Genomic DNA, 14,373 nt, shown 5'->3' on the forward strand with positions numbered 1-14,373 from the left:
GTGTGGTGGTCCCACGGTCCAGGGTACCTGTACCTGGTCACTCTGAGGGCCGCGCTGACAGCCTCCCAGGATCAGAGAGTTGACGGCTGGCCCAGAAGGCTACGAAGACTGGGGCACCGGAGGCTAAGAGGAACAGAGGAGGAGAGCAAGAGAGGCGAGATTCTTTGACCTCTCTCTTCACCAGAGAGTTGAAGAAAGCCTTGCAGATCTCCCTTGGGCTTTGGGGCACCCAGGGGACTCCCAGAGGGGAAAAAGCCTGGATAACTGGGCTCCATGGTACTCAGGGCAGAACAGAGAACATATACTTCAAAAGAAGATTCTTACCTGACCCGTGGACCTTGAGTTGATTTTTATTTATTTTTAAAATTTTTTATTGACTTATAATTTACATACCATACAATTCACTTACTTCATTTGCACAACTGAATGATTTGGGGTATATTTACAGAGTTGTGTAACTATCATCACAGGCATAGAGGGTTTTGTTTTTTTTTTTTGGCCACATGGCATGTGGGATCTAGTTTCCTGACCAGGGATCAAACCCTTGCCCCCTGCATTAGAAGCACAGAGTCTTAGCCACTAGAATGTCAGGGAAGTCCCTTGAGTTGGTTTTTAACTACCCACAGATGTCATGTGATACAGCAGATGCTAATTATAGAGCAGCGCTTTGAGAAACTGTCCTAGGAGGAGGACAGAGTTCAAGGACAAAAGCACCCTCATGATGCCATGTTGCTCTGTGACAGCTATAATTCCAGAAACCAGGTCTGGCTCAAGATGAATTGCTGTGCTGGTGAAATCTGGGCCCAGGGAGCTGGTGGGAGGTGTTCTTTTCCAGTGTTTAGTCAGGGTACATGATTGCCTTCTCCCTTGAGAGTGTTCTAATTGAGCCAGAAATGCAGTCTTTGAAGTTCTGGTCTGGAAGGAGGCTTAAATTACCATTAACTGTCTGTTCTCTCTCCCCTCCTTCCCTTGTGGTCCTGGCCTCCTTTATTTCTCCTGAATGTCCGATAGGCAGCTGAGCCTCCACCCAGGCCGAAAACCCCAGAGATCTTCAGGTAAGTTAGATTTAGACCAAAATGCAGAATACCCAAACTCCAAGCCTGAACTGAGGGCAACAAAGGGGTGAAGAAGGTGAAGCTGGGGTCAGGGTCCAAATCTTGAGGAATTTAGCCTAGCACCTCAGGCTCCTCCTGCTTTCAAGGCTAGAGCGGAATGACGGTGGGGATGGAGTTCAAACACGGTGAGGCTGACCACGGTGACCTGGCTACAGCTGTGGGGTGGCCCTGTGTCCCCATGCCAGCATGCACCCAGAGAGCGAGGGGTTGTCGCTGAAGGACCGCAGTGTCTGTGGAACATCACCCTCTGAGGGCTGCACACAGACCTCAGGGCGGAGGGCCCCCCAAGGCTGCAACCCCTGAGAGACCAGGCTCCCTGGAGCTGGGAGAGCAGAGTGGGAGGCCGGAACAGCGTGTCCTTTCCTCTGTGGGTGCGTTTTTCACTCCCTGTTGGCACATGTTTTCTGAAGAAGGAAGAGGAAGGACTCGAGAAAAAGAAGTCATTTTTCTGTAAGAGGAGAAGCCAAGGATGACAAAACCTACAGCTTTCTTCAGAGCTACCTCTAAGTGAAGAAGCAAGCCCAGCTTCCCCCACCCACTAGGGAGGGTTGGAACAAGGGAGTGAGATAGTGCCAAAGCAACTAGAAAAAGGAAGGGGCCTGTGAACTCGCCCCTAAGCTCCCCACGTGCTAGGGGAGGCCGTCTCTCCCTGCCGTCTCCCTGCCGAGATGAGTGCAGGGTCTGGAGACAGAAGGAGGGGCCGAAGGGCAGGTAGCAGAGAGGGAACCAGCCTGGAGAGGCCAGCCGGCCTCAGTCACACATTCTGAAGTGGCTCAAATGGGACGCCCCAGAGCAGAGCAGGCCTTGAGGAACCGGTAAAGGGGAAATGACATTACATAATGCAGAGCAAGGCGGCCTCACGTCCCCCAGTGCCTCCCAGCCCATCTCTCCTACTGTCTGTCCCTCCCCCGTGGATCGACCCCAGCCCCTGGGCCATGGACTGGTACCAGTCTGTGGCCTGCTAAGGAATGGGGCTGCACTGTAGGAGGTGAGTGGCAGGGAGCGAGTGAAGCGTCATCTGTATTTACAGCTGCTCCCCATCACTCAAACTACCACCTGAGCTCTGCCTCCTGTCTGGTGGCATTAGGTTCCCATAGGAGCTGGAACCCTTACCCTAAAGTCAAGGTAGAATATCCTGAAATTGCCACAAAGTAGAAACACTGCACAAGAAACGTAATGCGTTTGAATCATCTCTAAACCATCCCCTGCCCTGGGCCATGGGTAAACTGTCTTCCATGAAACCCGCCCCTGGTACCAAAAAGGTTGGGGACTGCTGTTCTAGGGGATTTCTCCTCCTCCCTCCCCCACTCGTCTCCTCACCCAGCGGGTTCTCACCTACCTTCTACCTTGCACCCTGGCATCTGATTGGGCCCCACCCAGACTTGGCCACTGGCCAAGCACAGCTGGGATCCTTCCTCCTCAGAAGGGAAGATAGCAGGGGTTGCAAGGCGTTGTCGAGTGTTGCGTTATGTTTTTTTTTTTTTTTTTTTTTACTCTTGTCCCGCTGCATGTATGGTTACGGAGCACGTTCACATGCAGAGCCCTCTCGGGCCCTCAGATGGGCAACTCCCTACTCAGGGTCACCTCGGCAGTTAGAGGTGGGAGTGAGGCTCCCGGCTCCGGGTCCATAGCTGCTGACCCACAGCATCATGGGAGCAGATGTGGTCCAGGCTAGATCGTGGGTGGGATCTCGTATCTTGTGTCTCCCCCTCCTCTTCTCCCCACCCCCATCCCGCAGGGCCCTGGAAGGGGAAGCCCACCGTGTGTTGTTTGGGTTTGTGCCTGAGACACCAGAGGAGCTGCAGGTCATGCCAGGGAACATCGTCTTTGTCTTGAAGAAGGGCAATGATAACTGGGCTACGGTCATGTTCAACGGGCAGGTATTCAGAGGATGGGGGTGGGTGGGCTTATGGGCACAGGATCCTGGCAGCACATGGCAGAGCTTTTTGAGGAGCAGCATCTGCTACCTTATATGCAGGCCAGCTGCCCTCTCTTTCACCTCTCCCCCCACCCCTCCCCATATCTCTGGGTGTCTTGCACTGTGGCTACTGACGAGTGCATCTTTGTTTCCCCTTTTCTGTGTCCACGATGCTGCGCTGCAGAAGGGGCTTGTTCCCTGCAACTACCTCGAACCAGTTGAGCTGCGGATCCATCCTCAGCAGCAGCCCCAGGTATGTAGTGCCAATGGCTGAACCGTTCCCGTCCCACCCCTGAACCCTGCCACCGGAAGACCATGGAGGGGAGAAGAGCAGAGGGGAAGAGGCACCGAGGACTCACTAGTCCTGAGCCCACCTTGCGTTGGTACCAGCCGCCCAGAGCTGAACCTAGGGATGAAAGGAAAAACCTAGATGTGCCAAGTGGAGGCATCAGCAGGTCCTCTTGGGCCCCCAGCTCTGTGATTCCTCCTGGTCAGGGGTGACTTGACCACAGCTACAGCATGTGACAACTTAGGTCTTTCCAGGATGTCTTCTTCACCAGGAAGAGTAGTCAACGTGCCGGCTGGTGAAATCCATTCATCACAGGAAAGCTGCTTTAGAGCACTGAGTCAGAGCAGACCTTGCCAGACTGCTTCCGATGCTGCTGCCACCCCCACCACCCTGTCTCGATGACCTGCCCTTCTGGCAGGCCTGGGGAGTGGTCTTTGTTGGATCTGTGTGGATGCCTGATGGCAATGGATCCTGTCTCTCTCTAGACTGTGCAACCAGTTGTCCTCTGTGGGGTTGGCCCTCCCTGGTCAGAGTCACGATGTCCAGATGACTGGAAAAGTTCTAAATGCCATGCAGATGAGAAGTGGCATGTTTCCTTTGAAGGGGCAAGGTGTAGAGAGGGTGAGCTAAAACAAGGGTCCTACCCCGCCTCCAGTGGGTTTCCAGTGTGGCAACTGGGGTGATTGGGCAGCAAGGGCCTTGTAGCTGGGGGGTTAGGATTCTTATTTTCTCATGATTATTTCTACTGTGATTGTTTTCACCAGGCCCACTCTGCCTCCCATTGAATGAACACTTTCCTTCAGTTCAGTCCAGTTGCTCAGTCGTGTCTGACTCTTTGCAACCCCATGGACTGGCTTCCCTGTCCGTCATGAACTCCCGGAGTTTACTCAAACTCACGTCCATTGAGTCGGTGATGCCATCCAACCATCTCATCCTCTGTCGTCCCCTTCTCCTCCCACTTTCAATCATTCCCAGCCCTTAGTCTCCACTGAATGTCATCACCACTCCAACATTTAGGAAGCCGTTTGCATCTGGCTCCCTTCCGTGGCGGTCTGCAGGGTCCCCTGACTCCTACCCCTGCCTGAGAACTGTGTCTGCATGAAGGGTCTCACTTGCCCTCCTGTCCCCTCCAGGAAGGAACCTCCCCGGAGTCAGATATCCCAGCTCCCCCGAGTTCCAGCGCTCCTGGAAGACCCCGGTTGTCCCCAGGTTAGTGTCTCTGGAGGACCATCCCAGGGTTGGGTGCAGGAGTGCTCCAGGCTGCCTTCCCACGGAGGGTTGCTCTCCCAGTCTGACGGAATCTGGTTTCTTGTACTCCCAGCTTATGATCACGGGGCCCCAGAGCCCCCTCCCCCCTTTCCTGTGTCACTCACCCACCCACCCCAAACACAGGAAAACAGAAACCCTGCCTGCCTGCTCCAGAACGTGCGTGGGGCTTGGGTGAAGGCAGCTGCTCTCTGGCGGGTGAGCATCCCAACTCAATTAGTCATTAAATAGTGGGACCTTATCCCAGGAGGAAAGGTTCAAGTAATTGCACCTGTTGATCTCAGAGCAGGGTGGAGTGGTTCTTTTCAAATAACTGAGGAGCTCTATCTAGAAAAGAAACTGCAGAACCCTGGAGGATGACAAAGAACCAAGGGGCAGACATGAAAGGGATACTCTCCTGATATGTGGAGATGGCTGCCCTGGGAAGTCATGGACTTCTGGTCACTAATGCAGGTTAAGCAGATCCTGAGTAAGTGCTTGGTGGAGATGCATTGAATAGGTGGTTTGTCCAGACCCTAGATCAATGACTGTCATGCCCACCTGATCATCAGAATCACTTGGGATGCCCCCTTATTTTTACTTTGAAAATATCAAACCTCAGAAAGGTTGAAAGTATGGTACATTATGAACACAAGAATATCTTTCACTTAAATTCAGTAACTGTTAACATTTTGCACCATGTACTTGGGCTGCTCCTCTTGTTAATATAATTTTTTTTTCTAGTTGCTGAACCACTTGAAACTAAGTTACAGACTCATGATACTTCACCCTACACTTCAGCACCTGTCTCCTAAGAACAAGGATGCCCTTCTGCATAAGCACAATATAATTGTTATATCTAGGATAATGTTAATATATATTATTATATAGGATAGATTATATATTTCATATTCAAATGTCTCCTATTATCCCCCAACATCCTTGACAGCTTTCTTTAATTTATATTTTCTGCCTAGGGGCCCATCAAGGATCACATATTAACCTAGGAAGATTTTAAGAACGTAGAATCAAAGGCCTTTGATTCTGATTTTTTTAGGACTGGAATCGGGCTTAGAATGGGGAAGGCAATGGCAACCCACTCCAGTACTCTTGCTTGGAAAATTCCATGGACGGAGGAGCCTGGTAGGCTGCAGTCCATGGAGTCGAAAAGATTCGGACACGACTGAGCGACCTCACTTTCACTTTTCACTTTCATGCATTGGAGAAGGAAATGGCAACCCACTCCAGTGTTCTTGCCTGGAGAATCCCAGGGATGGTGGAGCCTGGTGGGCTGCCGTCTGTGGGGTCGCACAGAGTCGGACACGACTGAAGCGACTTAGCAATGGCAGCAGTAGGCTTAGAAACCTGTTTTTCTAGAAAAAACAATCCCAAGAGATTCTAATCAGCTGGGTTTGAGATCAGTGGTCTTTTTTTGAGCATGCACTGCTGTTTCCATGGTGAATATCATTATACATATTTTCTTCTATAAATTATATGTAGTCACTCAGTCATGTCTCTTTGCAAACCCATGGACTGTAGCCCACCAGGCTCCTCTGTTCATGGGATTCTCTAGGCAAGAATATTGGAGTGGGTAGCCGTTCCCTTCTTAGGTTGGGAAGATGAGGTCTTCCCAACAGATCCCAACCATGGGATTGAACCCAGGTCTCCTGCGTTGCAGGTAGATGCTTTACCATCTGAACCACTGGGGAAACCCCATAAATTATATATGTACTGCTATATAAATATGTTTTATATATCAGAAAACATGCAAAAGATAAAGGAGAAATTAAAAATAAGTGGTTATTTATTCTCGTGGCCCCTGGCTCATCTCACACTCCCCGATTCTGTTTTGAAGGAGCCCACTGCTTTAACTGACCTTTGGGAATCTTGCACGATACCACTGTTCCAGCGGTACTACCATTAACTGTCCTTGGGGATTTCTCCCTAACCCCGTGGGCTGGTGAGAATGTGATGGTCCTTTGATAATTATCTATATGCTCCCTAGAAGCAGAGACCGGGTTCATTTGTGTGTTCATGTCTTTGCCCTTCACATCTACCCAATGATTTCCCCCACAGTTTATTAAGGTCAATAGTCACCCCACAGGTTAAAGCGTATGAAGTTGGGCGCCTGGTTCTAAGCGGTTTCGTCTTGTGTATGGCAGGGGCTAGCCAAGAGTGTTCATTCATCATCTTCTTTGTTTTACTCTCACCTTCTCCATTTAGGTCAGAAAGGAAAAGAAGAGCCCAAGGTAACTTTTTTTTTCCCCTTGCAATATTTCAAGTGGTAGAGAAAGGAAGAGCTTAGGTTGCCCACCTAACCATTTCTATGGGCGGTCTCCTTGGATTGTAGAAAGAGCCCCAAAGGAAGGGGTAGACCAGTTATTACCATACATACAGGGACCAGGGACACCCGCCCCCGCCCCCCCGCCCCTTTTGAAAATCTCTCCCTCTTCCATGCACACTCTGCCTGCTGGCCCATGGCTGGTGGGCCAGGCATCACCCATAGGAATTTTTATCTAAGCGTGAGTTGAGCTGGAGGACAGGGCTCTGAAGGCCCTCTCATGTTAGTGTGAAACCAGGCACTTCTGGGCCTTTCCCCATGGGGTACTTACTCCCCGGGATCCAGCATGTTGCTGGGAGGAAGCCTGAGGCACTCACAGATTCCCTTGGCTTGCTCTCCCAGCAGGAAGTCAAGCTCAGTGTCCCCGCATCCTACACACTCAAGGTGCATTACAAGTACACGGTGGTCATGGAGACTCAGTTCAGGCTCCCCTACAACCAGGTCCGGGACATGGTGGCTCAGAAGCTGAATCTCCTGCCGGCACACACTAAGCTGAGGTGAGCTGCACACAGGGAGACCTGGGGGTAGAGCCGGGAGCCCGCTGCTGGCCTCTGACTTGCTTCTCCCACATTGTCTCTACCCAGCTACCATCCTCGGGACAGCAATGAGCTGGTGGCCCTTTCAGAATTCAACATGAAGGATGCCTGGGCCCAAGTGAAAAACTACTGCCTGACGCTGTGGTGTGAGAACACCGTGGTGAGTGCCCAGGGCATGTAAGGCTGGATTTCTAACAGGCCACTTTGTCCACAACAGTTGAGCATTCACCCAGTGCCTGCTGGGTGCCTAGCCCTAGGTGTAGTGTTGGGAACATGGCAGGTAACAAGCCACAGCTCTGGCATCCTCACCCGGGGTGCAGCCAGGAGAGGTTTACCCACAAGAGTAGAGCAGGCCCAGGAGCCCACAGAAAGCTTCAGGTCCCTTCCATCTGAGGCTACACCTAAGGTTTAGGCTTGATCAAGCAAGGTTAGAATGAAATCACAGCTTGAGGCTGAGCTCACAGACTTTCTTCACCTTAAGTTTCCACGGGCAAGGACATTTGGGAGTGAAAAAAGAAAATAGCGAGCGTTTATTTCATGAAGATGACTTGGACAGCAACCTTCTACTAACAGCAAACACCTACTGAGAACTTTCTGTGTGCCAGACGCTGTGCTAAGTGCACTCTGTGTATTAATTCTTACAACCCCCATAACTCTGTGAGGTACGTATTGTTATCCTGTTTTATAATTTAGGTAACAAGGCAAGGCGAGGTCCACCTGACCATTACTCAGAGCCTGCCGGTACGTTTGAACAGGGCTCCCATATCCTGTTAGGATCAGGCTGCACAGCAGGAGGTGAGCAGCCCCTTAGCAGGTGAAGCTTCATCTATGTTTATAGGTGTTCCCCATCACTGGCATTACTACCTGAGCTCTGAAAGTGACAGTGAAAGTCGCTCAGTCATGTCCAACTCTTTGTGACCCCATGGACTCTATAGTCCATGGAATTCTCCAGGCCAGAATACTGGAGTGGGATCTTCTCCAGGGGATCTTCTCAACTCAGGGATTGAACCCAGGTCTCCCGCATTGCGGGCAGATTCTTTACCAGCTGAGCCACCAGGGGAAGCCCAAGAAGATTAGAGTGGGTAGCCTATCCCTTCTCCAGTGGATTGTCCTGACCCAGGAATTGAACCAGGCTCTCCTGCATTGCAGGCGGATTCTTTACCACCTGGGCTCTACTTCCTGTCAGATGAGCAGTGGAATTAGATTCTCATAGGAGCTCAAACCCTACTGTAAACTGTGCATGTGAAGGAACTAGGTTGTGCGCTCCCTGCGATGATCATCCCGAAACCATCCCCACCCCTGCAACTCCAGGTCTGTGTTAAAACTGTCTTCCATGAAAGTGGTTCCTGGTGCCAAAAGGTTGGAGACTGCTGCTCTTGAACACATCGATGCATTGACAGTAAAAGGGCTGGTTATCTATAGGCCCTGGGGTCTAGAAGAGTTAACTGACTTTCCAGTAAGAATGAAGGGAGTCAGGAGCAAAGTTCGAGGCTAGAAGTAGCAGCTACACGTTAGTACTCTTGGGGTTTGTCCCTTAGTTTCCCAAAGAAATGTTGCCATTTCTTTTTGCTGTAGATGTTAATTTTCTATCCCAACAATGGTCCTTGAAAATCATCCATCTGCTTTCTGTCAACAAATTTGTCTTTTATGTCTTCAAATAAGTGGATTGTACAGTATATATATTCTTTTGTGTTTTAATAGTCCATTTCTTTTGAATGCTAAATGGTATTCCATTGTATGGATACTACAACTGGCTTATGCATTCAGCTGTTAGTGTACATTTGGGTTGTTTCCAGTGTTTGTCCAGTGACATTAATTCTTCAACAAACATTTGCTGGGCACTTACTGCTCTCTAGATAGGTACTGGAGATATAAAAACTAGTAAGACACAGGCCCTTTATCATGAGGGGGAGAGCAAGCAGATGACTACAAAGCGTGTGTGAAGTAAACTGACGGAGACGCACACTGCTTTACTCTGTTATGTAAGCATTTACATTAACATCGGGAGGGTATCTCACCCAAAAATGCTGGAGGGAAATGGGACCTGTCTTCCTAGAGAAAATGATGCTGAAATTGTCTTGAAGCTTAGCCTGAAAATGGTGCGTAGTAATTAGCAAGGTGGAGGAGGTTGGGATGGAAGTATTATAGAGATGGAAAGAACGAGAGGGAAGATCCCAAGCACGGTGGGAAAGGGGGCTGTGTCACTGGACAGGGACAGTGGGGGACAGCGTTGGAAGGAGCACAGGGCCAGATGGGGGTAGCCCTGGACACTACCGTGCTAGGTTGATGTTGTGAGCAGGGGAGAAGGTAGTGAGGTCTTGCTCTGGATTGGTAATTTAAGGGGTATATGAGCAAGGCAGGGAAATCAGCTAGGCTGGCCGGTGGGCTTCCTCCGAGTAATCAGCTCCCGACCCACAATCGGGAGGCTGGGGAATCCTGACACAGAGACCATGAGTCTGCAGTCCCCACTGCCCAAAGCTGTCAAGTGGGGTCCCATTGACACTTCAGTTTTTCCTCTTCTCACCTGTTTCCTGCTTTAGCCTTTGTCAACCGTGGCATCTGCAGTTTTATCTGCCTAGGGGGTATAAAATTGAATAGTTCCTAAGGGAATCCTTGGTCAGCTACTAGTTTTCAGCCACAAATGGACTTTTGAGAGCACAGAAATGACCACAGCAGGAAAGCTATTCCAGACATGTAGGACGTGGGCCCAGCGAGTCCTTCCTCCAAACCCTCATCCCTACAGCTGGGTAGGGGTTACTGCTCAGTTAGGGAAGGGTCTCCTTTGCACTCAAATGTTAGATTGGGGGGGAAAAAATGGGAGGGGAAGAACTAAAGAGGATAGGTCTGGAGGAAGGCCCTGTAGTAAACCCTACAAAGTAAACTTAGTGGTTCGAGTTCAGAAAATTGTTTCAGGAAGTGGAGCCACTGGAGCTAAGACTTCCTGGTGCCACTGGCTGAAAGGCCCAGGACCCTAGGGGTGAGTCAGTGTCCATACAAGGTGTCCCTTGAAGTGTGAAAGGTTTTCCAGTAATCTGTTTTTGGACTAATCCCTTCAGTTCTGTCTCGAAAGGATTCCTATTAGTTCAGCTCTAAATGTGAATTTGTTGTTCAGCCGTGTTCAACTCTGCGACCCCATGGACTGCAGCATGCCAGGCTTCCCTGTCCTTCCCCATCTCCTGGAGTTTGTTCAGATTCATGGCGATCGAATTGGTGATGCTATCTAACCATCTCATCCTCTGCTGCCCCCTTCTCCTGTTGCCTTCAATCTTTCCCAGCATCAGGGTTTTTCCCAATGAGTCAGCTCTTCCTATCAGGTGGCCCAAGTATTGGAGCTTCAGCTTCAGAATTACTTCACTGCAAAGGTTGATTTTGCTGTTTTAAATTATTTTTTGTTGTTTTTGCTAATGATTGTTAACTCCCACAGGGAGTTCCTGATTAATAGATTTGGGATGGTACAGAAAAATTTGCCTTTCTGTAACAAGGTGCCCAGTGTTATGGGTGCTGGGGAAAGGGTGTTGGATTTGGGAGTTAGGTTTGACTTTGGGTACTGTCACTTACTTGTGATTCAACCTGTTTCTCCATCTGAGAAAAATTAACAATTATTCTACCTTTTTCGGAATTAACATAAGGTTTCAGTAGGATTTTAAGATGATCTACGGTCCTGTAGACCTTTTGGTTTCACTTACACAACCATTCAGTGTTCATAAAGTACACACCAGGTCTATGCTAGGCACTGATCACAAACTTAGCTTTGAGTTTACATCCCAGGTGCTACATTGACATTTTGCTGATTGATTCCTTCAGTAATGCTCAATGCTCACGGCAGGAAGTTAGGAAAACTAATAGGCCCTATACTATTTCAGGGTGACCAGGGCTTTCCAGACGAACCTGAAGAAAGCAAAAAATCTGATGCTAATAACCAGACAATAGAAGCTGAGCTTAAGGAAGGGAGCCAAGTGGTGGCTCTCTTCAGTTACCAGGCTACCCAGCCAGAAGACCTGGAGTTCCTGGAAGGGGATGTAATCCTGGTGATATCAAAGGGTAAGTGCTACTCCCAGAGTACAGAAACTAATGTACATGTTAGCAGCAATAAATACAAGGACAGAGAGAAGAAAACATCCATCAGCTACAAACTTTAGCCAATGGTTTCAATTTCCTTCCCAGTTCTCAGTGGGAGGGAGCAAAACTGAGTGTGTTCACCTTTCCATCTGATGCTCTCCTGGGCAGGGAAGCAACCAATGGGCAGACTTCGGTCACATATTAAAGACTGTTTTGGAAGCCATGGGTTCTCACACTGGAGGTAATGAATTGGAAGGTGGTTTCAACCACTTTTGTGTTTGCACTGAGCCATGTCATACTGATGTTTTGCAAACTATAGTCTTTGAATTGATGTACTTTTTGAAGATGAGAGAAGGGCATACATTTTGCCTTAAAAAACAGCTATTCAGAATTGCTGTCTCTGGTGATGTCCCAGGCTGTTATAAATCAAACACAGTAAAAATTAAAATAAGTGGAGGGTTCTAATGTACTGCTTCTCAAGCCTAAGTATGCTCATGCATCTTTTGTAATTTGTTAAATTTCTTTGACCCAGCACCAAAGATTCTGATTCAGGTCTTGGGTGGGTCCCACTAATTTACATTTTTAACAAGCTTCCAGGTGATGCTGGTCTACTGATCATACTGAGAAGCAGCATTCTATTAATAACTCATGGTTTGACACTCTTCATTTCTTTACCTGGTAACAAGAGTCATATCAAAAGTTTCATTCACGTGGCTGAAATCTTGTACATTAGCAATGCAAAACAGTGAAAACAGAACACTATTATCAATTATAACAGAAAATTAATATATTAAGAAATGAGAGGGAGAGATTTTAAAGTTAATGGGGTTGAAGAGTGAGTATGTACCAGACTGTAGCAACAATATAAGAAATGAAAAGCAAACAGGGTGCACAGTCAGTGCGTATATTCTAACAGGGAGAATGGAAACTCAGTTGTAAGAGTTGGATTTACCTCCCCACGCCATTTTTTAAGTGTCAGTACCAAGCAACTGGCTAAATTTTTTTTTTTTTCCAGGGGTGGGGATGAGATAAAGATGAGCAAATGCTCTGAAAAGTCTTCTGGGTAGATATGGAGAGAAGGTGGTATACTCTACTGGGATTTGTGTAGAAGTCTAAGTTGGTTTAATTCAGGAAGTATCTATGAAAGATTTTGAAACTTTTATAACACATAGGGAAATAGAATTCAGCATAAACATTGTGTAGGGCTGAGGGATTGAGTTCAGTTGTATTCAACAGTTATGTGATAGTTGCACTCCAAAAGTTTCTCAAATTTTAAATGTGAACCACCTGGGGAACTTGTTAAAATGGATTCTGAATCAGGTTTGGGGTGGAACCTGAGATTTGGCATTTCTAACAAGCTCCCAGGATCCACCACAAACAAATGCTGATACTCGTTATCATAGAAGGAAGAATCAAGACAACAGTTTGCTATTAGAATTACCTTGGGTGAACTAGGATGGCCAGCCACACTCCACACTGGAGGACAGTTTTCTGGGGACAGGATCCAAGTACCACACAGTGCTGCTGTAATGTCTGATGGAGACATGTTACATCCAAAGATGAGCCTCTGATCTGAACAGCTTCTACGGTCTGTTGGATGGGTTCTAGAATAGGTCATAGCTACCTAAGGTGTCTGATATTTATTGGCAGAACGACCCCAAACAAGCTATTAATCTGTGTCTTCTCAGAACCTAGACTGAGTTACATTCCCCTGGAATGTAGCTTTTAACTCCACAGAAAATTTAAAATGGGGATATTATCTATAACTGAGTTATGAAGTCTATGCACATACTTTATTAAAGTCTCAAAAGAGGTGCTATGAAAATTCTTGTATTTTACAAACATGGACTGAACCCATCATTAGCTCCAACTCTCAATTCTTTGATCATTCACTAGTGAACAATCATTATTAATTCATTTAATCAATGGCATATCCCTGTCCTATAATCAAAACAAAGGTTCCCAACAAAGCTAAAACTCGGTTAAAAAAGAACACAACCTCATACATAAGGATTCATTGTTCAATTTCTTTCACTTTCTTTGGTAACTTTTTGAAGACTCTAATTTTTCTGCATTTTACTTCTCTTTGTCTAAAACAGAAACCAGTGTTCACTCTTACCAGTCACTTTTCCAACGCTGACTCTCTTCCCTGTCAGCACAACTGGGGGTGAAGAACTGACAAAAGTTCTATGTGGACTACTCGGGTGAGGGAATTCTCCTATACTCATTTCATAAGTCAACGTATACTTTTCCTTTTATCAGTGAATGAAGAATGGCTGGAAGGGGAGTGCAAAGGGAAGGTTGGCATTTTCCCCAGAGCTTTTGTTGAACAACATGCAACTACAGACTTGGAAAGCACGCCCAAAGGAGTCTAGGATGTTTCACAACCTACAACTTTGAAGAAAAGGAAGTACTATCGTTTACAAGATTTGGCACGCCTCTGCTGTACATTCGAGAGACACCTCTGGGAAGTATTAATCCATCTACTCTTCCGTTAAAACTCAACCTATTAGACGATGATGTGATAACTTACAATGATTACCTTTAAGGCAGGCAGGAGTCGTGGTCGGAGGTGTCTAGAAGAGGGGGTCTTCTAGGGTGCATATAATCTGTTTCTTGCTCGGAGTGCTGGCTACCCAGATGTGTTCAGTTTGTGAAAATTCACCGAGCTGTATACTTACTGTTGGTACACTTCTCTCTCTATATGTGCTGCCTCAATAAAAAACTTACAAAAACAAGATACCCAGGGTGCAGGCCCAAGACCTAAGTATAAATATCCCCACTCCTACATCATTACTACCACAAACTCCCAGGGACTGAGGTAACTTTATAGGTAATTCAGAAGATGTGTGCATGCACGCCTACACACA

General features: G+C 47.7%; 1 protein-coding gene across 8 annotated transcripts in view; it reads left to right on the forward strand.

Annotated features, from left to right (window-relative positions):
- NCF2 (neutrophil cytosolic factor 2) overlaps positions 1-14,241 on the forward strand; it is a 45,754-nt gene extending 31,513 nt beyond the window's left edge. For 5 of the 8 annotated variants that reach the window (XM_081492496.1, XM_081492491.1, XM_081492493.1 and 2 more), the window contains 9 exons: positions 1,012-1,055; positions 2,854-2,995; positions 3,218-3,286; positions 4,456-4,531; positions 6,791-6,816; positions 7,254-7,405; positions 7,493-7,604; positions 11,308-11,485; positions 13,766-14,241. In XM_081492496.1, the coding sequence (XP_081348622.1) occupies positions 1,012-1,055; positions 2,854-2,995; positions 3,218-3,286; positions 4,456-4,531; positions 6,791-6,816; positions 7,254-7,405; positions 7,493-7,604; positions 11,308-11,485; positions 13,766-13,878 (912 nt within the window). In that variant the 3' untranslated portion in view covers positions 13,879-14,241. Of the gene's footprint in view, positions 1-1,011; positions 1,056-2,853; positions 2,996-3,217; positions 3,287-4,455; positions 4,532-6,790; positions 6,817-7,250; positions 7,406-7,492; positions 7,605-11,307; positions 11,486-13,765 lie in introns of all 8 variants that reach the window. The other 3 variants (XM_081492495.1, XM_081492490.1, XM_081492492.1) reach the window with 1 other exon arrangement.
- The last annotated feature ends 132 nt before the right edge of the window (positions 14,242-14,373 follow it).

This window comes from Giraffa tippelskirchi, chromosome 5 (assembly GCF_054371585.1).
Source record: "Giraffa tippelskirchi isolate mGirTip1 chromosome 5, T2T-mGirTip1v1.2.pri, whole genome shotgun sequence".
Classification (NCBI taxonomy): domain Eukaryota; kingdom Metazoa; phylum Chordata; class Mammalia; order Artiodactyla; family Giraffidae; genus Giraffa; species Giraffa tippelskirchi.